The 26826-nt window shown below is 42.5% G+C and overlaps 1 protein-coding gene across 1 annotated transcript in view; it reads left to right on the plus strand.

The window, feature by feature from the left end:
• The first annotated feature begins 5778 nt into the window (after nt 1–5778).
• LOC131293931 (protein bric-a-brac 1-like) overlaps nt 5779–26826 on the plus strand; it is a 39497-nt gene continuing 18449 nt past the window's right edge. Inside the window, exons 1-2 of the mRNA XM_058321980.1 lie at nt 5779–6228; nt 17671–17728. Of these exons, the coding sequence (XP_058177963.1) occupies nt 5779–6228; nt 17671–17728 (508 nt within the window). The remainder of the gene's footprint in view (nt 6229–17670; nt 17729–26826) is intronic.

Below are 26826 nucleotides of genomic sequence, written 5' to 3' on the forward strand. Positions count from 1 at the left end.
ACATTTTTTACCGAAAGTTCCCAACAAATTAATTAAAAGTAACATATCTCAATTGAAATCTAAACCAATACCAACTGACTTCAAGGATGCTTGTAAGAAAATTTACCATTTAAGTTAATTGTTACTCAACGGGTCTTGTTGAACGAACTTGTTTACATTGCCACCTACTTTTCCAGTTGCAAGTGTTGGGTTTGGACGAAACCGCAGTCCCATCTTCTAGTGTTGACTCCTACTCAAGAAGCGGCCCCGGGTTGGCCCTTGGACGTAAACGTGTACGCTTGGGTCCCATCACGATCGACATTCGCCGCCGATCATCATAAGTAAATCGCCGTTTAGCTCTCCGTTTTATTCTCGCTCGAAAGTAGCGGCGAGCCACACCACAAAAAACCGCACGACGTGACCAACCCCCAATTGTTTATCTTTCCCGGGCCGTCGGTTTTTGTATTTAATATTTCGGCTTCGGCCGCCCTTAACGACCCCACGCCGATTTGGCGGCCGCAAACAGTTTCACCGCTGGATGTTTACTGGAAGAAGTTATTTGAATAATTTACCGATTATAATGACGATTATTGTTATTGAAATATTAAAACAAAATCGGACGCACTCTTGAGGTCAAGGAGGAGGGAGAGGGGCATCGATGCCGCCAACACGAAGGGAAAAGGCCACCCAGCGCCGGCGGCCACCATCAACAATGGTGTGTTCCATTTCGGTTCGCGGTTCTCCACGACAAACGCCTTTCTTCGCCCCCTTTGGCCGAGCGCGGTCTCCTTTCATGTGTGTATATATTTTTTTTAGTTTATTGTGTGGTGTTGTCTCCTTCAACTTTGCTCCCAACCTTCCGTCCCTCACTTCCGCCGAAAAATAGACCAAAACGATGGTACAGTTTGGGCCTAAGTTTATCTTAAAATTTTCTTTTCAGTTTGTTTTGTCTTGCTGGCCCAATCATGAATAGGTAGTTTCTTATTAGGCAACATTTACTCATTTGTCGAGGCACGTTAGAAGGGTGAGTGGTTTTAAAGGTAAACTGGAGGTTTGGTAACGAAACTGTACTTGCACGTACAACTGGTACTGAATAAAATGAGGTCAGAAGGAAAGTATTTGAAACACTGGCAAAAAAAAATTGGGTTGTATTATGTTTACTCATTAAAATGTTGAAAAGACATTTTTTGCAACAATATTTTTACACACCGTCGAACGATATGTTGTTCAATTCAACAATGTTAGCTCTGGTGTGTTTTAAAATAAATTGTGGTAATACAAGGACGGAAAGCAGTAAACACATTTCCTTTTAAACACCATCGAATGCGTACATTCCATAACATTTGCAAAAGGACTTTGCTAGAGAATTTACGATTTTTAGAGACACATTTGAAACAAACAAATTAAAAAATGCATGTCAAATTACTTTCCCCTTTGAGACGTACTGATCCGTCGACGTGTCAATGCAATTCATCAAATCATTGCGTGTCGCCACGCAGGGAAATCATGACGTAGGGTATTTACAAGGTCCCACTAACCGTTAATCACCGATTTCATTCCAGTCTAAAAGGAAGTGAACAAGTGGCAGAAAGCCATCGGAAGCAACCCTTGTGAAGGATAAATCCACAGAACCGGATGATTATACATCCTACAATGGTGTCCTTTGGTGACAATCGTGGATCGTTGGAAGAGCTTAGCGATATTTGCTACTGAAGTATGTGAAGTTATGAATACGATGACGAATACTCTGACAGTGAAACAAAATATCGAGGACGTTTAACAAGTGTTGGTGTAGAGGGCAGGTCTTTTGGGAACGAGCGGAGCTATTTAATCCCTCTTGTTGAGTTTTTTTATATCCACCTAAAACTGAAAAGAATTTCAAGAAGCATAAAGATGACAAACTGTCAGTAGTACATTGGGGCGGTGAATCTTCCTATAACATAAGACAGAATACGAAATAGAAATAATGTGAAATTGTTTCGTCTGTTGACCAAAATATGTACCTAAATAATGTACTGTTAATAATAACACATAACGTTAACAATAGTATAATCTTTCTCCGTTTTTTTAATATCGACATGTATCAACAAACCACTGTAGCCGATTTAGATGCTCAAATTAGAAGCTTACTTAACACCCGATGCGTCATTTAACATGACGTGAAAACACGTGTCCGCGTAGAGAACTTTCTCTCCGGCATGTAAGCTTCATCGCCACTTCCGTTCCATACCGATTTAGAGACGGTAATTATCCATTTGTTCTTAATTATCTACACACGAAAATGGACGCGTTATTCATCCGACCGAAAGCTGTCAGTCCCAAGTTCATCTTACACCGCCATGAAAATGTGCTAAGAGGTGTTAAATTGTAGACACGCGAACAGACACAATTGTATTGCATTGCCCTATCGCAGGAGCTCGTAGTAGGTTCCTCTGCAAGTAAAGAGAGAGAAAACGCTATGTTTTATACAAACAAGGAACGTAGATATGTATGTTTATCATATTAGACTTGTTGCTTAAGTCTTGAAAAAAACGCACGGCTGAGAAGCACATTTTAAAAGCGGCAGGTCTTATGAAACCAATAATTTTATTTCATTCTCAGTATCAGAACGCATATCACGTATACACTCACTCTTGCCAGGTTTCTATTCACGCTTAGAGTTGTTCGAAATGCTCAGATTTGTTACTCACGCTTTAGGAAGGCGGAGATTCAACGATGATACTTCTTGAACCGATACCCTCGCCGGCGAAGATGACGACGACCGCAGCGTTGACGATGTTAAGCACCCGGTGTGCTGCACGAAGGGAAAACCACCAATCGGTGGACTCCGGGCACACCGCCGGCAACCGGAACCGTCGCGTGAAGTCTGGGAAAAGTCTCTTGCGGCAAGCCGTAGCACTTCTGCGCCTCGCATCCGTAGGAAGGATCCTATCAGCAAGGCAGTCGCCCGTTCGCTGCCACTGACGGCGGCACGCCTGGAGGGATTTTCTTCTCACGCCATCCGGGACCCGGTTGGCACGGCAGGTCAAGGAGCCTACGAAAGAGTGATAGAACATTTTATTATGTATAAGGATCACGTCGTCGTCGTCGTCGTCGTTGGCGGTAGTAGCGTCTGCTGGCAATGTACTGGGACCTGTTGCCTTCGCTCTTCCCGGAGCACGATGAGGTAATTGCTTGGTTTTGGGATACCGGAAGAAATCACTACCATGCGCGCGCGCGTGCTCCTGTCTGCCATCTCGAAAGACTAGACGCCGGCTAGACGATGTGGCATTGGCAAATCAAGTAGAATCGACCACCGCCAGGGGTCTGGGTGTTTAACGAGGTGAGAAACCAGTCCCTCACTGCGCCGTCGATGTCTTTTACTCCCGCTTTTGGCATGCTGCTGATTTACGTGCAGAAAACCACACAGTTTAGTCAACTGAAAAAATATGCTACGACTCGTTTACGATAGGCTATGAAATTATAGGTGTTTCGGGCAGTTTAAGCTACTTTTCTTAGCATTTGTACTACCTATGAATTGACAGAGTCTTAATTATTTTCAATTGGCAACCTTGTTACATAACCCCTGCTTCCCAGGCCTCATAAAAGTACCTGTATCGTAATCTATCTTACCGAAATTTTGTTTTTGCTTATATGCATCACGCTCGTCAAGCGTGTGTAAAGTTCATGTTTATTCAAGTGTAACAGAATCTACAACAAATCTAGAGTAATAACTCTGTTTTCTTTAGCGTAACCTTCCAGGAATCCAAAAAGGAGCAGGAATAATAACATTGGCGTCTCTCTCGTAGCTGTTGTTTAAGCTTGAACAGCTGTGTCGGCAAGATTGTTGTGACGGAAGGATCGACCGAGTGTCGGTACTTGTCTCGATCTATGCGGGGATTTGATGCTCCGAATATCGCTATGGTAAGCGGGTATAATCCAAATTTATCTGAGGGAAGAAGCTTCATAACTTATTGGACAAAACGAAGATGGAGAGCGGTGGGGTCGTTGACCTATAAGGGTTCGTAATCATAGTTAATTGTCCTACATAAAATTTAATGAACTGACTGAATAGTCAGTTTAATTTGTTTGTCATACATGTGTGTTTCATTTCGAAACATTTTATGAACTAAGTTTTAGTGATATCGATTCTACAAACTAACGCCCAATACATTGAACCATGCACAGTTTCGAAATAACAATGTAATGGTAAAACTGGTTTTTCTGGACCATAAAGCTGTAAGAAGTGTGATAACGGGAACGTACTGCTTCTATGAAGGGCACCCTTTCTCATCACGTCAAATTTGTTATAGTAGACATAGGAATAAGTAATTCACGATTACTATGGCAACGATAATACTATATATAAGCAGTGCATCTGCTAATAAAGATCATTCGGTTAAGGAACCATTCTGCAATAGGTTATGGGCCCAGAAGAGTAAAAGCAAAAGTCGAAAATGAGTACTGGAAGTTCCGTTGAACAAAACGCTACGGAGGGAAGAGGAGCAGGATTGCCGACGGCTGGCGTAGGACGGCTCAACGGAATCAATCTTCCCATGGTAGAAAGGTTACGTGGACGTGAAAATTACTCAACATGGGCGTTTGCAATGCGGATGATCTTGATCCGCGAAGGAACTTGGAGTGCCGTGGAACCTGATGAAGGCGAAGTAGTGGACAAAGAGACAAAATTGCGTGCATTGGCAACAATCTGTCTGAGTCTGGAGAGTTACAACTACAGTCTGGTTCAGGACGCAACGGATGCAGCTTCAGCATGGAAGAAATTGGCCGCAGCATTTCAAGACACCGGATTGACCAGGAAGATCGGCTTGCTTCGGAAGTTGACGAACATAAGGTTAACCTCTAGCATGAGCGTAGAAGAGTATGTTAACGAGCTGATGTCGACTAGCCACAAGCTTGCTGCGATCGGATTTCAAGTAGACGATTCCTGGATGGTAGCATTGCTTTTAATGGGATTACCGGATCATTACGAACCAATGATCATGGGGCTGGAAGCATCAGGAGCGAAACTTACGTCGGATGCGGTAAAGGCAAAAATTCTGCAGGACGTGAAGTGTGATAGGAATCTTGATGGCAGCATGAATAACGAAGCATTGTACATAAGAAGAGAGTATAAACCAAAGGCGCAGTATAAGAAAAGGAGCGAAAAGACGTGCTATAATTGTAAAAGGCCTGGACATTTTGCAGCCAAGTGTCCAATGTCTGGAGAAAAAGGAAAATCAAGTTCACTATGGAGTTCGTTTGCTAGTGGCGATGCAAACAGTGAATCTTGGTATTTTGATTCCGGAGCAACTTGTCACATGGCAAAACCGAATCAACATTTTAGTGATGAGACAACGTTGCAGCAAGCGATATGGACAGCGAATAATGGCAGCATGATGGCTATAGCACGAGGTACAGTAAAATTAGAAGAGAATAACGCTAACGTATATGAAGTTCTGAAGGTACCTAATTTGGTTACGAATCTATTGTCTGTGAGTGCAATATGTAAAAAAGGGCACACTGTGATTTTTACAAAAAGATGTTGAATCTGTCGAGTTTATGGAATTATTCACAGAAGATTTGTTGATCCCGCACGAAGTGCCAATAGAAGTCGAAAACAATTGTGAAAGTATAGCAGAAAATTTAGAAAGAGTCAGCGAAACACCGCATGCTACAGGACAAAGCGAAGAAACTCAGCCAGTTTTGAGACGAAGTAGTCGCCAGCGTAATTGTCCAAATAGATACAATGAGTTTGTAAGTTACAACACCATTTCAAACCATCCACCGGAAGAAGATATTCCGCAGAGTTACGATGAAGCTATGAGGAGACCTGATCGTGAAAAATGGATCGAGGCAATGAAGCAGGAGATGGTATCCCTGAATGAGAACCAGACGTGGATGATCACCGATTTACCAAAGGGTCGAAAAACCATTCGAAACAAGTGGGTTTTCTCCATCAAGCGAGGATCTGATGGAAATGTGGACCGGTACAAGGCGAGACTAGTTGTTAAAGGATGTTCGCAGAAACCGGGAATCGACTATGAAGAAGTGTATGCTCCTGTAGTGCGATATTCAACTGTCCGATACCTGATGGCACTTGCTACGAAGTTTGATATGGATGTGGACCAGATGGATGTGGTTACCGCATTTTTGCATGGAGAACTAGGTGATGAGCAAATTTTCATGGAGCAACCCGAGGGGTTTGCAATTCCAAATGGAAAAGTATGTAAACTGAAGAAAGCGTTATACGGTTTGAAGCAATCGAGCCGGGTATGGAATGCAAAGTTGAATGAAGTACTGCTAGAATTTGGCCTACAACGATCGAAAGTTGATACTTGTTTATATTGGAAGATGAATGAAGATAAAATGCTGTTCGTAACAATATATGTTGACGATCTGTTAATTTTCACGAATGATAATCCTTTGAAGAAAAGACTAAAACAATTTCTAATGCAGAAATTCAAAATGAAGGATTTAGGCACAGCATCACATTGTCTTGGCATTCGAATCAAGAGAGATCGAAGTGCAGGAATATTATCACTAGATCAACAGTTATATATCGAAGAGATTGTTAGGCGATTTAGAATGGTCGACGCAAAACCTGCAACAACTCCCATGAATCCTGATCTTAAATTGGAAAAGTCAATGTCACCAAAGAATGACGCTGAAGTTGAGGAAATGAGAAGTGTACCGTTTAAAGAAGCAATTGGATGTTTATCCTTTGTAGCGCAAATAACTCGACCTGATATTGCCTTTGCTGTGAATACTGTTAGCCAATTTTCTTCAAATCCCGGAAGACAACATTGGGAGGCTGTGAAGAATATAATAAGATATCTGAAAGGTACAGCGAGCAGGAAATTGCAGTACAGAAAGGATGAAAGCGGAGAATTGGCAGGATATACCGATGCTGATTGGGGAGGAGATCCTGACAGTCGCAGATCAATGAGTGGATACGTGTTTATGTTGCAAGGTGCAGCAATAGCATGGGGCGTAAAGAAGCAACCAACAGTAGCTCTTTCATCTTGCGAAGCAGAATACATGGCTCTCTCTCGAAGCATTCAAGAGGCAATATGGTGGAAAAACCTTTGTTCGGAATTCAGCGATGTAGGAACAGTTCTGATTTATTGCGACAATCAGTCTGCAATCATCATCGCTAAAAACGGATCGTATAACCCTCGGACGAAGCATATAAGCATACGCTACCATTTTGTGAATGAAAGCTTAGAAAATCAAGTGGTGAAACTCGAATATGTATCGAGTAAATTACAACTGGCCGATGGATTCACTAAGCCTTTGCAACGGATGAACCAGGCTAGGTTTTGTAATAGTATAGGAATCGTGAATTAGGGAGGAGTGTTATAGTAGACATAGGAATAAGTAATTCACGATTACTATGGCAACGATAATACTATATATAAGCAGTGCATCTGCTAATAAAGATCATTCGGTTAAGGAACCATTCTGCAATAAAATTATCATCAAATAACCATCAAGTGCTAAGACGCATCCCGTGCGCTATACGTGAACATCTTCTTTTTTTCGTTTGTTCCATTTTCTTTCCGAGTTCGAGATAAAACCCGATCCACTCGCCCGTTGGATGCCACAAAATTAGCGTTTTGATTGTTATGCTCATATTTATTTGAACATGAAGCGTAAATCATACTTAGCACACCATCGACGCGTTCCCCGTCGAGAACTCGAACGAAGACGTCGACATTTGCTCTGCGTTGATATTTTCTTGCCAGACAAGCTCGGCGAACCGTTTAACCGGTTCAACCTGCTCCCGGAGCGACAAGGTGCTGAAAAGCTCGTCAGCCGGCCAAGTGCTGCTGAATGCCATGGCGGTAATAGTAATTACTATCGGGCTAAAATGCACCAGCATTCCATTACTGGTTTGTGATCTTCATTTGCGAAGGAGATCTCAACTGAGAAGGGGGGCCTAGACAGGAGGAGTATGTCGTCGAAGTCTAGTATGAGGTTTGGAGGCCATGGTAGATTCTTTACTAAACGAATCGCCTGGATTATTGTTCAAAACAAAATTGTTACAGTTTTTTACAGTTTGCGATTTTTTTCGTTTTGACTTCTGTGCGGTTCAAACACAAGTGAAATGATGATGCTAAATTTTGTGCACTCTATGACAACTTCCGTTTTCTATAAAAAACATGATAGAGCAGTTCATTTGAAGTTCCAAAACAACATAAAGCGTTGAAAGGCCTTTCAATAAAGTAAACTGATGTTTTTTAATCGATTTAGGGGGAATGCCTAGTAACCTCGATACGTAAACGCTGTTGCCTAAAACAGCCCGGAAATTGAATTCCAGAATTAACTAATATACCCCAAAAATGTGGCTGGATAGTGCATGAATTTAAAATATGATTGCATTTGCTTTCAGGGCAAATATTGTTCGGAAAATATGCTTCCATGTGGTTTAGAAATAGGAACACCGGATATGTGTCCTTAAAAACACCTCACTGTAAAATCGTTCCAAGTAAAATTCGAGTGAAAAATACTTGAACGTTCTTGAGAGAGTTTGTTTTCCAAAATGTCAGCCACAAAGTAACTTTCAACAGAAAATATAAAGTTACTCGAGGAAGTTTACTCATATTCGTCCTTGGGTTTCTTGCTGGATTTAATCAATACCAAATATATTTTTTCTGGTAATGAATACACCAGCAACAGCAGAAAAAGAAAAGCAAAACGGACAATGTACCGTGCCTACATGTGATGTACTTTCTTTCGCAGACGGCATCGTTCGCTTTAGACCTCGTACTAATTATATTTCGCTAATAATTACAATAAATTATCGTCAACCGTTCGTATGCGCGTTTTGTTCTTTCGGCAAACGACCACGCGTTCCCCGTCGGTCTGCTTAACAAGCTTGACATCGATGCACCGATGCACCGCAACAACATCAACAACAACAAAAACAACAACAACACCCTATCTGCATCCATTGTCCAGCTACCGGAGCGGCGAGAGGCAAGCGTTCCAACTGCAGTTTATGTGCATATTTAATTCAAAAAGTTTCAACAATGGTATAATAAATGTGGCCCAGTACCCGACCGCCCCTAACCTTTCCCCTCAAACCCCGGCCCGGTGGCAAAATCGCGAGGCTGACCTCCGGCGGCCGCGCTCCGCTTTTCGAAGACAAACAATGAGCTTATAAATATTAGATAATGTAATGCCACCGACGTCACAACGACGCCGCTTCGGCCCCGTTCTAATCCAGCCCCGATGCCCTCCCCCCCCACCCCGTTCGCTGGGTGGTCTCTTACCTTCCAACCCTCGCTCCACTTTGCCCCTTTCGTCAACCGTGCCCGGTTGCCATTTGTCAAGTGCCTAAACCGACTCCTTTTCCCTTCTTGTTGCCACCTGTTTGTCTTAAGACGCGCTGGACCTTCGAGCCGGATGTTGGTCGATTGTAAATATCGGCGAAAACCCTCTTCGATTCACCGGCGGGTGAAACTCGCGGTTTTCCACCGGCATGGCACCGCTCATTTGCCAGCTGCTTAATGATGTGTTTATAGGGAGATTATTTTACAATAAATTTACATAACCTCATTTGCATAGATGCACCTTGTGTCCGGCGCATCTTCGGTGTTTTCAGCGTCCGACCGACCGGCGGCGGCGGCGGCGGCACGTCTTGTGATGTGTGCTTGTGTGTAGTGCGCTACATGGTCCACGCCAATCCCATGTCGCGAACAAGCAGCCCATTCTGGAGCCGCATTCGCAAACAACCTGCGTTCGAAAAATAAAAAAAACTTCTCGCCATCGCGCACCAGAATCCAGTAGTGTCCGGTTGGCCAACACTTTGTCCCATCAATCAGCAACGAATGAGTGATTTTGAAGAATCGATCATTTCTGTGGCCCGATCAGCATCGGTGAATGTAAATGTGAACTATCCAGCAATAAATTAGAGGAACATTTTCTTCGCCAAAGAGCCTCGAAGTTTCTCCACGTGGGCTTATCTGCTACTGTAAACTCTGTTTGTTTTACGAACAAATTATTATTGTATGTTGTATGACACTTTTACCACTGTTAAACATCATTCATTATTTTACCTGTACAAAATCAATTTGTTAGTTCATAGTAAACCACTTTACAATATAACATTACGTTGAAATCAACCTTCCAATTTGCAACGCTCGAAACTAGCGCACATCGTATTTCTGGTACTCGTTCGTTATTCATTAAATCAGCAGCGGGTGGTTTGGAAACGTTCGACAAAAGGGGCAAAATTTCAAGCCTATCCTGCGGCATACAAAACCCAGCCCCAGTAGCGATCCCACAAATAGAATCATGGAAAAAATATAAACGGAGGAAGTAGTGAATAAGAAATGGCTTTCATTTATCATTGATACGTCGAGACATAACATGCATACGTAACTATTTCTGGGCCGAAGTGCTGCTCTCTGTTTGGAGTATTTTGTTTTTCCTGCTGCCACGGCTTGGACTTCTGCTCGGCCGGAAAAAAAATGTTACCGGCAAAGAGTCCATCAAGAGTGTACCGACTAGCGGTACCCTTGTAAAATGTGCGCGTCCGGGCGTAGTTTGTGGAAGGAAGTGTTTTGTTTTTCCGATTTTCTTGCTTTAATTTCCAACGACAAACCCGCTCCTGCAAAACGAGTGTACCAACTTACTGGAAACAGCCACCATTGCGGACGAGAAGCTGGTGGATTGTAATCATTTTCATATCTGCTCTCGCGCCATTAGGAAAAAGGGATGCCAAGCAGCGTGGTTCGTGGTTCGTCCTTGGCGCGCACACCGATCTCCACCACCGGAGAACGAACGGCGAATGGATGTGTACATGTACACATGCCTTTCAATTGCCCGGACACCATTCGACTCCGGCCCAGGACGATCCCGAGGACGCTCTCCTTTCCCGGCCGGTGGCGGAACATAGAACCCAAAAAAAAACACCCATTCCGTTAGCTGACGACCAATCAAGCAAGCAACAACTTCCGTTCGCAACCAGACACCAATGGATTTGGGCTAGGCGGGCAGGAGGAGCGACGGCAAAGGGGAAGAATGGCGGCGTGCACACACACAAAAAAAGACACATAGCCCCATTCGCGCCATTTTGCTCCACTGAAAAGACTTTTCATTAATCATTCATCAAAACATATTTAAAAACATTTTTCCTGCTGAAATATGCAGCCACGTCGTTTCGTTTCGGCGTGTTTTCCAGCCGTTGGCCGTCCTCGTCCCCTCGCTCGCACTGCAAAACCCCGCCGTGCGAGCTCTAGCCCATTAGCTTCGGTACCCGCTCTTGCTGTGTCTCGTGCGGCCGAGACCCGGATCGCAACGATGGCACTTTCACGATTTTCCCGGCTTCCGTTCGCAAACCAATTCGATCGTCCAGATCCGTATTCGTGGCAGAAAAGTAGCTTGCATGTATGCATGGAGCAGCAGTACGTAGGATTGGGAATGCGTCCTGAATATAGCCCCCGCTCTTTCCCTTTTTCGATCAACCTCAGCCCACCGAACGGCCTCAAGTTTAGGACGCTGGAAAACCCTAGAAATACAACCACAACGACCCACCGAACAACGCGCTACGTTAGCGCCATTCCCGTACTCCGTCCCTTATATTTTCGGCCGTTCGAATCCTCTCGCGAATGCCCGATGATTTTCTAACCCCAGCTGGCGGCTCGGGGGGTGTGGGGTGGGATTCCGGTGTGCAATGCGCACTGCCACTCTTCTCCACCAATTTGGACACAACAAACGGCATCGGGAATGAGCGTCGGTACGTGTGGTGGAAGAAAAACGGTGGAAAAGTAAGCGGAAATGGTCAGAGTAACAGTGGCGCTACCGGGTTTTTGTGCACCGGGACGCCTACGACGACGATAACGACGACGACTCCGACGACGCCGATGACGACATTGCGTTGTGTTGCTCCATAATTAATAACATGCCACTGAAAATTGCATCGATGCCTACGGAGCGTCGGGCACGGCGTTGTCCGGTGCTCCCGGGGAGCGAGGCCATCGTTGACCTTTCGCAGCATCGAGATGCGTCACGGTGTTGTCTCCCGGGCGTCGCAGGGCGTACGGGTGAAAAAATCGCAAATCACATTCATCAATTTCTAATATCATTTCACTTTTACCTCGACAAGATACGAACTAGAGAAATGTACTGAATGGCATATACTATTTATATTCCTTTCAGTCCATCCGATGCGAAAAATATGTATATACATATCGATGAGCTTTATTTTAGGGAAAACTGCACGCAAGAGAAGATGGCCAGTAAACGAGACAAGTCGAAAGGATACGTATCCTGGCTAATAAATTATATTATTCGGGTTTTTTTCGTCCCACTTCCTCTAAGCACACTCTGTGTATCTTTTTCCAATATTCATGAGCGGGAGGTTCGAAAAGAAATTGCACACAAAAAAGAAGGCAAAGTATCCTTTCTTCAACTTTAACCTTACACCGGAGCGGCTCGGAGGGATACTGCTAAGGCAAAAGTGTGTTTTAATAAAATATCCGGTTTGGATTAATTATGAATGAGCTTCGGTATCGATCCAGGATCGCTCGGTAACGTTTCAGCTCGGAAGAAAAACCTTCCGGCGCAAGTTATATATAAAAATTTGATAAAAAATTCACAACTGTAAGTCTACATTCCGTGCGCCGCGCAGTTGATGGTGATTGAATCGGGCGCTCATTAAATATGCGCAATTTATCTTCGTGCTGCCATTCTTTTTTTTGGAATGGTTTTATAAAATCAACTATCTATCAATCAATGTACAAATGTTTTTGAATTTAAAACTCTTTCATAGTCGAGAGTGTTTCTCTACTGTTTGTAACGTTTTTGAAACAATGTTTTTCTATTTTATCATTTTTAATAGTTCAAAGAATAACGACCATCAAACGTCGTTCGTCGGGGAAAATCGTTGCTTAACTTCCTGTAAACATGACCCTTCCACATCCGTTGCTTCACTTTTTAGCTTTGATGTCAGCCCAGTGGTACTTGACAAACGGCGTCACCCATCGTTCGCCCGATCGTTTTGTAGGTCAAAACGGCCCATTAGTCGATTTGTGTCTTCTGCACGCGCACGCCTTGTAATGGTGTAATTATAAATTTAATTTCAATTAGCATTCAAAATGGAAACAGCACCGTGAGTTACGACATCGTCCACTGTTCACCGGCTAACCGGAACCGGACGGAGCAGCAGAACAAGCACTTTCGGCAGTGATGACGAGTGATAATGATTCCTTCGTGGCTCCTTGCGTTGTGATCCGGCGAAGCGTCTTCGTGTCCTTCTCTAGAGACACTCGAACATCTCGGATATCTGCGGTCGTAGGATCCTAGACGCAGTGGCAATTTCCTCTTGCCACGCACGTAAAGCTCACTGTTGGCTGTTTATTGAGCTCACTTGGACTCATCGTCGCGCTGAACGAAAGCTAGACTCCTTGGATGGTCTTTAATTTCAATAAATGCATCAATTATCATCCATGCGTAATTTGTGTGACGGTCTTGCATCGAGTGGCCCCGGCCTGTGCAGCTCACAGAGTTGGTGAAAACGTATACGATTCGTTTGCTCACATTGAATTTGTTGATTTTCCTGACCCGGAATCATTTGCAATGTTTTCAAATAATGAGCCATTTAAACCACCGGAAGATTGATTGTGGTTGGGGCACGTGTAAGGAATAAATGAGAAATAAGTGTCCCTCTGGTCTATTTCACAATGGTTGCAATGCCATTTCAACCAGGAGCTTGCCACTCTTGGCAAAATGGTGCAATTTACAATCGAACAACAAGTGATTTGAGGGGAACGTGTTTACTTTCCCCAACGACCCGTTAGAGTAAGCATGTTCTGTTTAGTAATAATGCGATAGAAAATATTAATTAGTCGATGGTAAACAACATTATCGGAACAGTAATTGGATTGGCCATTAGGAGAGGATGATGGTAGCGGGTTTTATTTATTTTATTTAACCTTCTAGGTAAATGTTGCTAAATGTTACTTGCAACATCCAATAAAATGTGAATGAGAAGCACTTTACTTCGCATTGTTGATCTGCCACAGGAAAAAAAATATATGCAGATTTTTTTTGCGATCAGCATGCAAAATTCATTTTTCTGGGGATAAGTCTGTTGCGAAAATTGAATGCAGTTATAGAGTGCTGCAGGAACAAGATGCAGTCTAGACAAATCGACCGAAACATACTTTACACTAAACTCTACCCTTTCGAATATCTAGGAAAACTTTGAGCTGCATTCGAACCACTCGAAAAACTTACTCTATAGACATACGATTCCGAAAAGATGTATTGAGATGCAATGTAAATATCCGAGCCAATTAATGAATGCACTACTTTTTTATGAGCAGAGCAAAAACTTCTGAACCTCTCATTGTACGTTGTCTTCACTATTCTGCATATTTTGCTTCTGTTTGCCGTTTTAGATGCCGCCGCACAACCTAAGAGCATTACTGTGCAAGTCAAGGAAAATCATAAGGGTAAAGTGGAAAAGGTGCAGAAATATGCAATCCGCTATGCATCGGTCAGTTTTCAAGTCCGGTTTCATGCAGAAGAAATGCAATCGGAGTATCGTTGTTGGCAAGTTAATTTTCGTTTTTGCAGCTTCTTGCTATCACCGTCTACTTCACTTTTTTAGATTGCATTTTCAGAAATTCAACCCAAACGCTGAATGCACTTGCAGACTGCATTTATAGGTTTTGCCAAAAAAGTTGTACAAAAAAACCACGCAAGGAAAGTTTATATTTGTGTGTATGTGTATTAACAGTCATAGTTTGAACCGAGCACTTGTAATCTTCAGTAACTTCCGCGTCAAACATAATCCATGTAAAAGCTCTTGCTGGTTTCTGATATCGGAGCGTTTATGTTAACTGTTCCGTAATACATCTTGCGTTTTCATACTTATTTTATATTTCAAAAGCATGTTTTTGCAGCAATTCAACGCAATTTGGTACGATTGGTCTTAGGCAATAACATTTAGCAGTTGGAGTTTGTTTTGAAGTCAGCAAATTCCTCATTCCGTTTATAATTTTTTTCAATCCAATCCATTAAAGGTTGATTGGCTATAATTGTACTTGTTAAAATGTGGTTAAATACAATAATAAGTCTACTTTGGTACATGTATTGAGAAAAACTTGTTAAAAAGCTATAAAACAACGGATTCTTTTAATTAATCATTCGAATGGAAAATTCGTTACATTTTACCAGCGACCAGCAAGTTGAAACGACCTGCAGCCTATCGGTTTATTACTGTTTCATGACGAGAAGCACTCAGACCTCAGCAATTACCGTGTTGCGAATATATTTCACGTCAACATAAGCCAACGAAATGCAACCAAATGAACTGTAAAGCCACCGACGGGCATAAATTTGGGTAGCCAAACGATTCGTTGGAAATGAAATTGGAAAAAAGAAAGTGGAATGAAACATATGTCTTAGGCCAGAAAGCAATGAAAGAAACGATTCGTTTCGGAACCGAAAACCTACCCTTGCTAAAAGTACCCCTCAAAGCATCAAGAAAGCCAGTGGATTTTATTACATTTCCGTTCAATGCGTTGAAGTGTAATGCAAGAAGTGGATTGCATCGTTGAAGTACACAAGTAATGATGTGTAATATTTAACGATTCGAATCAGTATACTCGTAGATACACAAATATACTCGTAGAAAATCTAACTTAATTTTACCACAATTGAAAAAAACTCATGCAATATACTCTTGCAGTTATTGACTCTTAGAGTTGTTCATCAATATACAATTTTTCAAATTTGTTGGTAATATTGCATGTATTTTACATTCAACACGGTGTTTCAGGCATCGATACGATCAATTGACCGGAAAAACATTTTGGATCGTTTGTTTTCAACATCTGTCCATCTCTTATATTGCATTCAATTCATACTCAACACTTACCAATTTGCATAACCCAAAACAGATTGCATACCGGACCAAAAGCATAAAGACTAGTAATCCACTCCAACAACCAATTGAAAGCTGAAAATATTCAGTGACTGCCTGTTATCGCAATATTTCCCTTTACTTTTTGATTCGGACTCGAGCCTATCAATTAAGGAACCAATCGAACAATTCCGGATTTCCACTTTTTCCGTTCATTCTTATCGCTTTTAATTGAACACAATAAACCGCAAGCGCAGTGGGCAGTCGAAACCCGAAAAAGCTAACCGCTGAAAAACAAAAATCAATGACGGCACGGAAGCGTAGGAATAAACATGTGATATTATGTTCGTACACAGCAGTCTCCGCTGCACATCGATGCACTTTCGAGCGAGGTTTTTTGCATTCCATCGAAGCGTTCAGCCCGGTGCCAACGGAGTCGAACAAGGAGGCGTTCCTATCCGGCGGCAAGGTTTATTTTCATTTGTTATGCATTTCGGACTGACGGTATATATTTTTATGTCGTAGGGGAGAAAAGCAAGAGGAAAATGAAATCATATTTCCGAAAAAAGAGGTTACAATATGACATCATCTCGGTCGTATTGTGTGCCAGCAACCGCGGAAACGTGGCAAATAAACACACCCGTGCGCCAAATAAGACGCAACGGTCGCCCGATCGCCGAGTTCGCCGACGTGGAGTAGGAAATGTGCAGAATCAATTTGACATCCACGCGGCCGGCTCGGGAAAAAGGGGAAAAGCTGGCGAAACGATGAGCACATTCACACCGCATTAGTGTGCTTCATTGTTGCCCCTCGTTGCGGTGTGGCCGAGAGTGTTTTTACTTTCGCGCGCTAAATATGGGGACAGCCAAAATTATACCGGGAAGCATCGATTTGGCTGCGGATGGAACTGATAATTTTTGAACCAGTTCCGATACGGACGGCGAGCGACACTCTTAGCCCTCTCCGTTCGATCTCTTTCGATTTTATTTTAAGCATCACACTTGCTGCCGTGCACAATAATCTAAGAGGAGGTCCACGGGGGCGATAAATCAGGGCAAAGGTAAGGGCAGCGAAAGACAGACAAATGTGAGAAATTATGCGAGCGAGGGGGCGAAGAGGGTGGGGGATACAAATTGGCCCCGGGGACGGTGCGAGAGCTCTAAATTTGCAAGAAATGATTCAGCTTCTGCCCTGTCGCGCCTGCGAAGCGCTGGAGGATGATAATAATAATGTTTTCGATTCGCCAAAATCCTGCCAGCGTCCTGCAGATTCCTGCTAACTGCATCCTGCAGCTCGGGTTTGAGGCTGAAACGTCGCAAGGAATATGCTTTAAAATGTATTGCCGAAAAAACACCGAAGTAAGATGAAACGGAAAAAAGAGGACGTGAGTGTGCTAAAGCTGAATTCGGTTGCATACACCCGATGCTCGCCATGCTGACCACCGTCGACCGAAGGGCATCATTGTCGAATTTTATTGTGTTTATTATGATACTTATTTTGGCTTATTTTATTATTTATTGTAGCATTAACGGGCAAACGGTGGGCACAGCTTTTTCGCATCGCACGGTCGCTTCGAGAGTGGCGGTGTTTGTGCCAGCTAAACATAGAGTACCGTTCCGGCAAGCTGCCAATTTTAATGAACCTACCGTATAATTCATGCAACATGAAACGCTAGCAGGGGCAGGAGGAGAGCCTGGCCCTTGTGCGTCCCTGAGCTATCGGTTTTAGTCGTACAATTTGGCCAAAACAAACCTATCAATTTAAGAAACATGAAAGAAATGTTTAAATGGTAATCGTAACACAAGGAGTTCTAATTTGTCTCTTCTCTGTTGCAGGCTAAGCTGCTCGAAAACTCACAAGCATGGCTAGGTGCATCCACTTCATCTATTGCTGGTAAGTTACACAATAGTATCCATATAGTTTTGGATGATTAAGGCGTATAAACATCCATGTTCTTAATTAAAACAAAAGACAAGGGTATGGCAATGAACGCCCGAAAGAAATTCAATATTTTCGAGCACTTCATCGAAGAAAAACACCCCAATATTTACGCTTCGAATTGTTTCTATTATTCATATAATTTCTACTACCAAAATCTATGAAGACAACTAAAAAATCGAGATATTTAAAATCAATTTAACTTGAATAAAAAATGAAGATTCTTAATGTAGCACGTTTGAAATTTCAAAACGTAGTTGAAAATTTCAACGGCGAACAATAGTAATTATGTTGAAAGTTTCAGAACATGTTTTCAGTTTCACATATAAAACGTACTCTAGGATTTACAATATCAGCGTCTTAAATTTTAAACTAGTTTTTTTCATCACAGGAAACTTTCGAGAGAAGATTTTTAAATGTTCGTACCCACAAGCAAAACATACTTAGAAATAAATAGGGTTGAAGTTTTGTTAACAGCTCGATTTAAAGCTTCCAGATTAGCAGACCTGAAACATAAAAATCGTTACCGAATCAAATTTTAAGAATATTTCTTAAGTCACCATAATTCCACTAAAACCGAGTCTGTACATTTAACCCCATCGGTGCATAATACCCTGCGTTCTCTTAAATAAATCATTTACAACCCTACCTAGCACCCACTTGTGACCAAAAAGGATCAAATCAGCGGTTCAAATGGTTTCGTTGGCCGGATATGTAAAACGTTAAGGGCCAACCATGTGCATGTGCGACGTGGCTAGCAACGCGAATCCCCAGTCCCTACGGAAGAAACACTCTCGGGAGGCCGGAAGTGCATGCTGAAGGTCCAGCCGAGGAGAAATCATCCTCCGGTGAAACCAGTGAATTCTCGATCCACCAACAATGGTGTGCCCATCGGTTCCCCATGCCTTCGGTTCCCCGCCCGGATGTTTTTAGGAATGTCTCTTCTATCCGCCTATGTAACGACCAGAGGGTCTTTGTCTTTGTAGGTATCTCATGGTGGGTTTTCCGATCGGTGCTAGTGGTGGATTTAATTAAAAAATCTATATTTTTGCAATTTCTCCCTTAACCCTCACGTGAACCAAAGTCGCGGAAAAGGGCACCAGCTAGCGTAGGCCAGCGTTCCGTCGACAGTTTTTCTATATCAAACGATATGATGGTACAGTTCCCTGTCCTGCCGCAGCCAAATTCGACTTTCATTCTTCGCTTTATCCAGCAAAAAAGGCCTCTTGTAGATATATTTTACAACCAGTTTGTTCTATTTTTGATTCAGCTCATCGGTGGTTTCTGTTACTTTTTTACCATGTTTTGTTTTTAACTCTCATACCATCAGTATATGGCTGTGTGTCGGAGGACGAAGTAACTGCTAGGTCAGCATAATTCCTTGTGTGCAACGGGCTTAAAGGAAACGTTGTACCCGTGTACGGGTTGGTCTATAGCATGGAGTTTCGCTATTTTTGTTCGCTTAAAGTAGGTTTTGTTCGTTAGTTTGTAAGTTCATTGATTTTGTTTATTTGTTACCTTTAGATTAGTAAAGCTAAATATTACTAAGTATATTTTGTTTTTATTAATTGTACCCGGAGAAAAATCACACTGTTTTCTGTTAAACTAAAGAAACTACTTTGAACTCACCAAGTCGAATTGTATCTTCTTACCGTTTATCAATATGTATCGAAGCCTTAGTAAAATAACCACTTTCCAACAGAAGCATCTGATGTGTATCGTAAAAAAACGACCTGTAACGAACGCTTTTTTCTTGTTTTAACGCCATGCAAAAAAGTCTCTCAAAAAAAAGCTCTTTTGGTGCGTTACGCAGGAAGTGGATGGCTTTCCCCTTTGACATCCTTCGATAAACATGGACATCGCGTCGGAACTAATCTGCCTACGTCACAGACGGTCGTCAAAGGACGTTCTGCGCCCATCTACTACCCCGCCCCCTTTCTCGCCTTCCTTTTATATATGCCTGCTTTGTGCTTCCATTATGCGCATCCTTCCGGTACGATGCATCTTAATTGCTACGTCCTTACGCACAAACCGATGCCATGCGGGAGGGTAAAAACGTAAAGGCAAAAGAGTTTCCCCTGGTACGTCTGAACTCGGGTTGCAACCCGACGCCCGGTGGCCGAACGACGACGGGCCGTCAATATGGCTAACTTCTCAAACTTCCTAAAACCCGCCGGAGTTAAGCTGAGGCCCCAAACGTTGCACCGTGCGGTGTGGAAAAGGAAAAACTACGTTCCAACGTCACGTCACACCGATGCCGGCCGCGAAACGTCCTACGCCCCTACGCACCATCACTAGCTCGCAAACAGAAAGGACACATTTCACTTACAGTCTACCAGCAATGCACGCCTGGTTCCTCTTCCTTTCCAGATTCAGTGGGGCAGCATGTAAATAGTTTTTCTGTTTCGTAGCCGCTACCCCATCCCGCCATCATCACGGGACCATAGGCTGGCATCCTTGATCCGTTTTCCTTTCGCGCCTGTATGCTTCTCGGAGATGCCGGTTGCGTACGTGGTTCAGTGCCCTGGAGCGATGGACTTTTAGAAAGCACCGTGTGGAGATGATGGCATTTTTTAGTAAAAAAATAGTGTAATGCCCTTTGCACACACATTTTCAGTTCTAGGATTTCTTTTTTTATCTTTTTCGTGTCCGTTTTGCATCTCAGCTCGTTAGGGACCGTACGTTCAGCGTCGATCTCTAACGAAGTGACAAATGAGTAAAAGGACACTCTGGCCTTTGGTATAAAGTTTCTTACAGACCACTTCCAGCCTATACGATGGTTTATATTTTTTGTTGTTTAGTTCTGTTCGTTTTACACTGTTTTAAGCCCTTCGTGGTGTTTTGTTTCGCTTCGGAGCAACGCACTGTCACAACGCATGTCATTGGAGTGGTCACTTTTCCACCTCGTTGCGTCATGGCATGGCATGGCTGGCTTTTGGAAAAAAGTCACCTATCCTGTTCCATCAGCATCACAACGTTGAGGTGGGCAACAACGAGTCCTATAACATGTATAGTGCACGATGCATTAAAGGTTGGTTACATGTTAGACGGTAATGTTCTCAAACCTGGAGAAACATTGATATAATAGAAAATAAAATTTTTTTTAAGACTAACATTTTTCTGTAACGCATATATCCATATATGTTTACGAGCACGTTTTGACCGATGTCATATTTTAAGATCATTGATCTAATAATATAATATTTAGTATTGAAAGTTCTCATTTTGTTGGTGTTATATGGTTAAGTAATGAAACAAAACTTTTCCGGTCTTATTTTTTGCAAAACATTTGCACATAAGGCTGAGTTCTAAGAAACGAAAACTAAAACTCAAATATGCATACATTCATTCGAAACGACAATGGATGTAAACGAAAGCACCGAGCATTTTTTCTTCCCTCAGAACTGCCAACACGTATTTGTTCGTGTGCTTCAAAATACTCCCCTATATTACACGAGAACAAACAAAAAAAAAGGCACAATAAAAAATGACGAACTGAAAACTCATTAACAATATCGCGGGTGTAGATGATTTTCATTTCGTTTTTTCCCTTTCACGACTTATTTTGCACACTCTCTTCCGCGTTGATGTACGCTGGTGGACGCTGCTAAATTGAACTTCCCCAGCATCGTTTCTTTCGCTGTCTTGCTAATGTTCGTCAGCACTTTGCAAAGAACAATTAAAAATATGTACGAATATAAAATTGGAAAACAGAAGCGCAGTGCAGGGACGAAACGGAAAGAAATTCTTCCGTATTGGCGAGGGTTTCGAGGGCCTGGGGTTCAGGGAAGGTTAAAAATATTATAAAAACTGGGGACTTGCAATAAATATTTGATTAATTAGGACTTTTTTCCCACCTTCTCTTTCGTTCTTCACATTCTTTACCCTCTTTGTTTCTCAACAGAGTGACCGGGTTTTTCGTTCGGTAATTTTATGTCTACCTCCACCTTGGGTCACCTTTCATCCCATCACTTATTACATTTATGATTTCCTTTTTTATTTTTCTTCTCCTTTCACTCAAATCTCCTTCCGTTTTCACTGCCAAACGCTGCGATCAAATATTTTATATTCAGCGTAGAAGTAGAACTTCGCTGTCGAAGCGGGAAATGAAAGGGAATTTGCTGCAGGTTAAAATATACTGCAAAAATCGAGCCAACGGATTCGACTACGACGCGCCGAAACTCAAGGCACCAAAGGCCAACCAGTGAGTAGGAAAATATAAAAATTAGAACCAACCATTTTCTTCCCCTCTCAACGGCCCGTTGTTTCGTTGGCCTCGCGAACTGTTCATACAAAACAATATATAATATTTTTTCCCATAAACAAAACAAAAAATGTAGAACGAAACGGGGAATGAGAAAACATCAACCTTCCGCTGCCTGTTCCATTTTTTTCCATTCGCAATAATTGCGCTGCAATGATGCTGGAGGATGATTACGACGGTGTTGGTGGATGCCGCCGGTAGACTGTCGGAGAGGTGTGGAGGGTTTTGCCCCACGATGGGACGCGAATATTGTATCGGTACCGCGGTTCCGGGTAGCCCGGTTTCATTATGTTTAATTTATTGATTGAGTTTGTGTTCTGCTCATTTCGTGGATACCAATACCCATAGACGCAAGTTCGCCCAACTTTGAAGGCAAAATATGGTTGGTTGTTTCATGTTTTATGTTTTTTTTTATAATTTTCATATTTTTTGCTTTTCAATTCTTGATGCTCCTAAAAGCGCGTCATTATGGCACAGTGAATTGCCTGTTTGCACCGTTTCCTCTTATCAAAAAGTGCACAACCAAATTTGCACCTTAGGGCCAAGGAATACAAACATTACAGTTTCAAAGTAACCGCACGGAAATGTTTGAACTCGGTCGTTGAAACCCCCAATTTGAATGGAAAAAGCTGAATTCATTTCAACTGAAAGTAACAATGACTTCCGATTAATTACGCTGGTGTAAAAATCGATAGCCAATTCCATAATGTAAATCCTGACAGCAGGATAAAAATAATTAATTTAACTTACCTGGTAAATTATGCCTTTGAGATACAATTTCCCGCTCGATTTCAATCCATCATCCCGACATTATCCTGGAGAAGGAAGTGAATAAATTCAGAACTCATCTTGATGGGTGTACTCTGATTTCCTGTTTTTACCGGAGTCCTTGTTAATTCTTATGATCTTTCTCCAACCTTATCGAACGTCCTTCGGTGCATGCCTTTTCCTGCCAATAATGCAGCAAACAGATAAAAGTATTGAAAACAACCATGATATAAATTAAATTGGTTGAAATGATTTATCCACTTACTCTGTACCATTTCGTTCTCTCCCAATAGCAAGCGTTGTTTTCCATTTTTATCAGATTTTTTCAAGCTCACCCTTTTGAAGATAATTTTGTCATTCTCATTAAGAACATTGATTTACGTTTTATTAACATGATTAAGTTGCTACCCCAAGGATATCAATTAGCATGGCATTTAAATTACAATGTCGCTCATCAATATCTCGTTGTCGGTGTTTTACTGTGGAGCACAATGATGTCTCGTGAGTGAAAAGTCATGTTTTCCAGGATAGTATTTTACAATGTTTTCAAAAACCGTTTCCCAAATCGTTCAAAACCGATGCAATATTTTTAAACTTGAAACTTATACTATTCATAGAAAGCTCACCGTTACGGCATTGGTTCTCATGAAACAGTAGCTGCATGTAAAATTTCACTTCAGGAAAATCTTTTTCCCCATCGGAACAAAAGTGTAACCAAAAACACAATATGCCCAGTGTGACAAACGATTTTCCACACGTGGAGCACAAACAAAAAATCATAAAGCCCGAACCGACCCATACACTTTCCCTCTGCGTTTCCTTGCCATTTCGTTCTGGCGCGATGTTGATATATATTTGTAATATATTTTTCATCAGTTTCTTTTATGTGAGCCGCCGGGGTTTTTTTCCTTTCAATTTAGAATAATTTCTTGTAAACAAACCTGTTCAGCGCTTTCAGCGCGGCCTCCAAAATCCGTCCATAATGGTTTTTCCGCCGACTTGTTTCATTGTGAGTCCGTGCGATCTCGGGTGTGTTTCACGTAAATAGTACCACGTCACACGTGCAGACACCATTCTACTCACACGGAAACACATACACACATGCGCCCGCAATGCACTCATCTATATACATTTTACACTTATTCTCGCTAACCCGATCCACACTTTCGTCCATTTTTCCGCGCATTTTTTATCTGTTGTTTTCTGTTCATCCTTCCTAACAATGGCCATCCCACGTGTTTATCTTTTTGTTCTCACTCCCCGTTCCTCTTCCTCGGCGTTCACCCAGCTGTAGACACATGTTTTTGTCGGCTTGGAGCACCAGCGTCCCGAAGGGGCTAACCGTTTTTCATCTCCAACTCCGGCTTTTCACCGGTACCGGGGCTCGTCTTGTCCTGTTCTTGGCTGAGTACACGCGAGTGTGTGTGTCTACAACTTAAGTTATTTTCGGATCGAGTCTTTACCTTTTGTTTCGGCCGCTGACACCGCCGTTCCGCCCTCCCCAGCTTTCCCCGCGGGCGCTTCCGATCGGGACTTTTCTCCAGTTACTCCCTCGATTTGACTCTTTTAGCACTCTTTTCCGGGAGTCGCTTAATCTACGGCCCGTTGGTATGCAGTGCACAGGATGGGAGAAGTCACCAGCGCGACGATACATTTTCATATTTTTACACTTCTGTTATTGTCCTAACTGTACCGCCTAGCGTCTTCTGTTTGTATCCCGGTTCGTCTCGGTTCCTACGATTGTCATGCGTCCGTGTTTTCTTCCCTCTTTCATTATATCTTTATTGCTATCTTTATATTTTTGTTCCTCTTCTCCCAAACACTCTGCTCCGGCTTGTTCGATGCATTTCGTTGCATCTTTAGCTTTGATGTAACACGCGGCAGAGTAATTATTTACATTCGTTCGTCGCCCCCACCCTTGTCACTTCCTCGTGCTCTCTTGCAATTGTCATTTTCACATTACTTTCATCTCGGTTTACCATCGGTATCTGCTTACGTAGGCTGGTTCGGTACAGAAATATCTCTTTCCACCGACGATGGCTCGGAGGACTTTTATTACATTTTTTTTTCTATCTTGCCTCTACTCATTCCTTTCAGTCACTTCTTGCCTTTCTCCACCCTTTCGAAACGGCACTTCACGTTTCGACATCCAGCATCCGTTAGTTAAACTTATGTTTCCTTCCCGCGTGCCTTCCGCACCGCTCGTATCGGTTCTCGCGACATGAGCGTCCTCGTGTGCCGCATGGTATGTTATTTCTTGTATTGTTCAAGGTGTAACAAATCCACCCGAGCCATCCCACCACCCCGGCAACGGTGCGCCGACCGAAAACGTCTTACCTTTTCTAATATTTTGCATCCATCGCACACGGCACGACACATAAAAAGCCAATGGCACTCAAACGAGCTGGTGGGTTTGGTGAACTTTTTCTCACTTTTATGTCAGCTCCCATTTGCCCGCACCACCACCACCACCACGATCGCCCACCCTGCCTGCATGCACCGGTGAAGATGCTCTGCCTGACGATACGGCATACGTACAGCATAACAAGTCACAACATTACCGGCACATAGGTATTGTCTGCAAAAAAAAAACAACTTGTACTCAGCGGAGCAAGAAAAATAGCACATTTTTACCCCTTCCTCTGCTGTAACGGAATCCGCTGCTTCCTGGTCCCCAAGATTGTAACATTGTGTTGTGCGCCAGCCAGCTCAATGACTCAATCGGCCACTTCTGCCATGTCGCCTTTGATAAACGGTACGGCAAGGGATGTATTGGTATGACTTATTCTGAAACCAACATTAAATAACAGTGAAATATAGGATACAAATCTACTTTTTCAACTCCAAAATACCAATTTCAAGAAGGTCGTTAGTTTTTTTTTTTAATAACTAGAGTTCTTGCTGATGACAAGCATAGGGCACGGGTTTAGCTACACCTTAAGCATTTCATGCATAATTCACAACTAAAAATTTTATTTCCTGTTTTTCGTTCGTCACCCGTCTTGCTTCAGCTTTAGCGAGGTTTCATGAATTCATTTCATTTTTAATTTCTTTCATTTTCCATTAATCAATTATTAATATTAAGTCTTGTGCACTTTTCCTTCCCTTCCCGCCGGAATGCTCATAACCTCACCCACCACGCTCGATTCGAAGGGATCTTGAAGCATTATTTATGTCACCATTTTTTTCTCCTCTCGTCCATCTACTTCGCCATTTCAGCTTCTTTACTTTGTTCCGCAATCCGGTCATGAAACCCCCAGAAAGAGCCCAGTCGCGAATTATGTTTTTGTCGCAGACTATTGGCGTTTTATGTTATTTCCATCCTTATATTTCACACACCCAGTTTTTCGTTTACTTCCCCAAGATTAACCTCCCCATGCCGGATGCATCCAAGTTAAGCTTGGTGCTGTTTTCTTTTTCCTGTACTCCGTGTCCACCTTGCGCCCCCGCTGCGTGTTATGTAATAAATGTATGTACTTATTATTTCATACACTTTTTCCATCGTTACCCGGCCTTACCAGCGCCGTTTTGTTTTTTCTATATTCATTCGAAACTGTAAGTGCGGTGACTCCATTTTTACATTTACTTTTAATTAAATATTAATGAAAATTAAAATGAACCTTGCGTGAGAAAGGACGAATACAGGAGTGAAATGGATATACAGAGTACTTTTTTCCTCAATGAAACTTACTTTCTTGCTCCTATTCTACCTTTCTAATGACCTTCCGACTTCTCCATGAGAGATGATAGACTTTCCTACCACGGAGAATGTGGTTGGTTTCTATGTGTTTTTTTATGTTTTAAACTTCCATCCATCCCTACGTTGTCAGTGACCATTTCCCTGTGTCAATGGAAACGGTTACACATGATTGCCAACAATCGCATTCACGGATTGGCTCATTTGTCGAGTAATTAACTTTGCACGTATTTGTTTTTCCGCTCAGCTATGCGAATAAAGCCTTCGAATTGAATCGCCAATCGCAAATCGATCCACGGATCCTGGAATGTAGTTTTAACTTTT

The sequence above is a fragment of the Anopheles ziemanni genome, chromosome 2 (assembly GCF_943734765.1).
Source record: "Anopheles ziemanni chromosome 2, idAnoZiCoDA_A2_x.2, whole genome shotgun sequence".
Taxonomy (NCBI): domain Eukaryota; kingdom Metazoa; phylum Arthropoda; class Insecta; order Diptera; family Culicidae; genus Anopheles; species Anopheles ziemanni.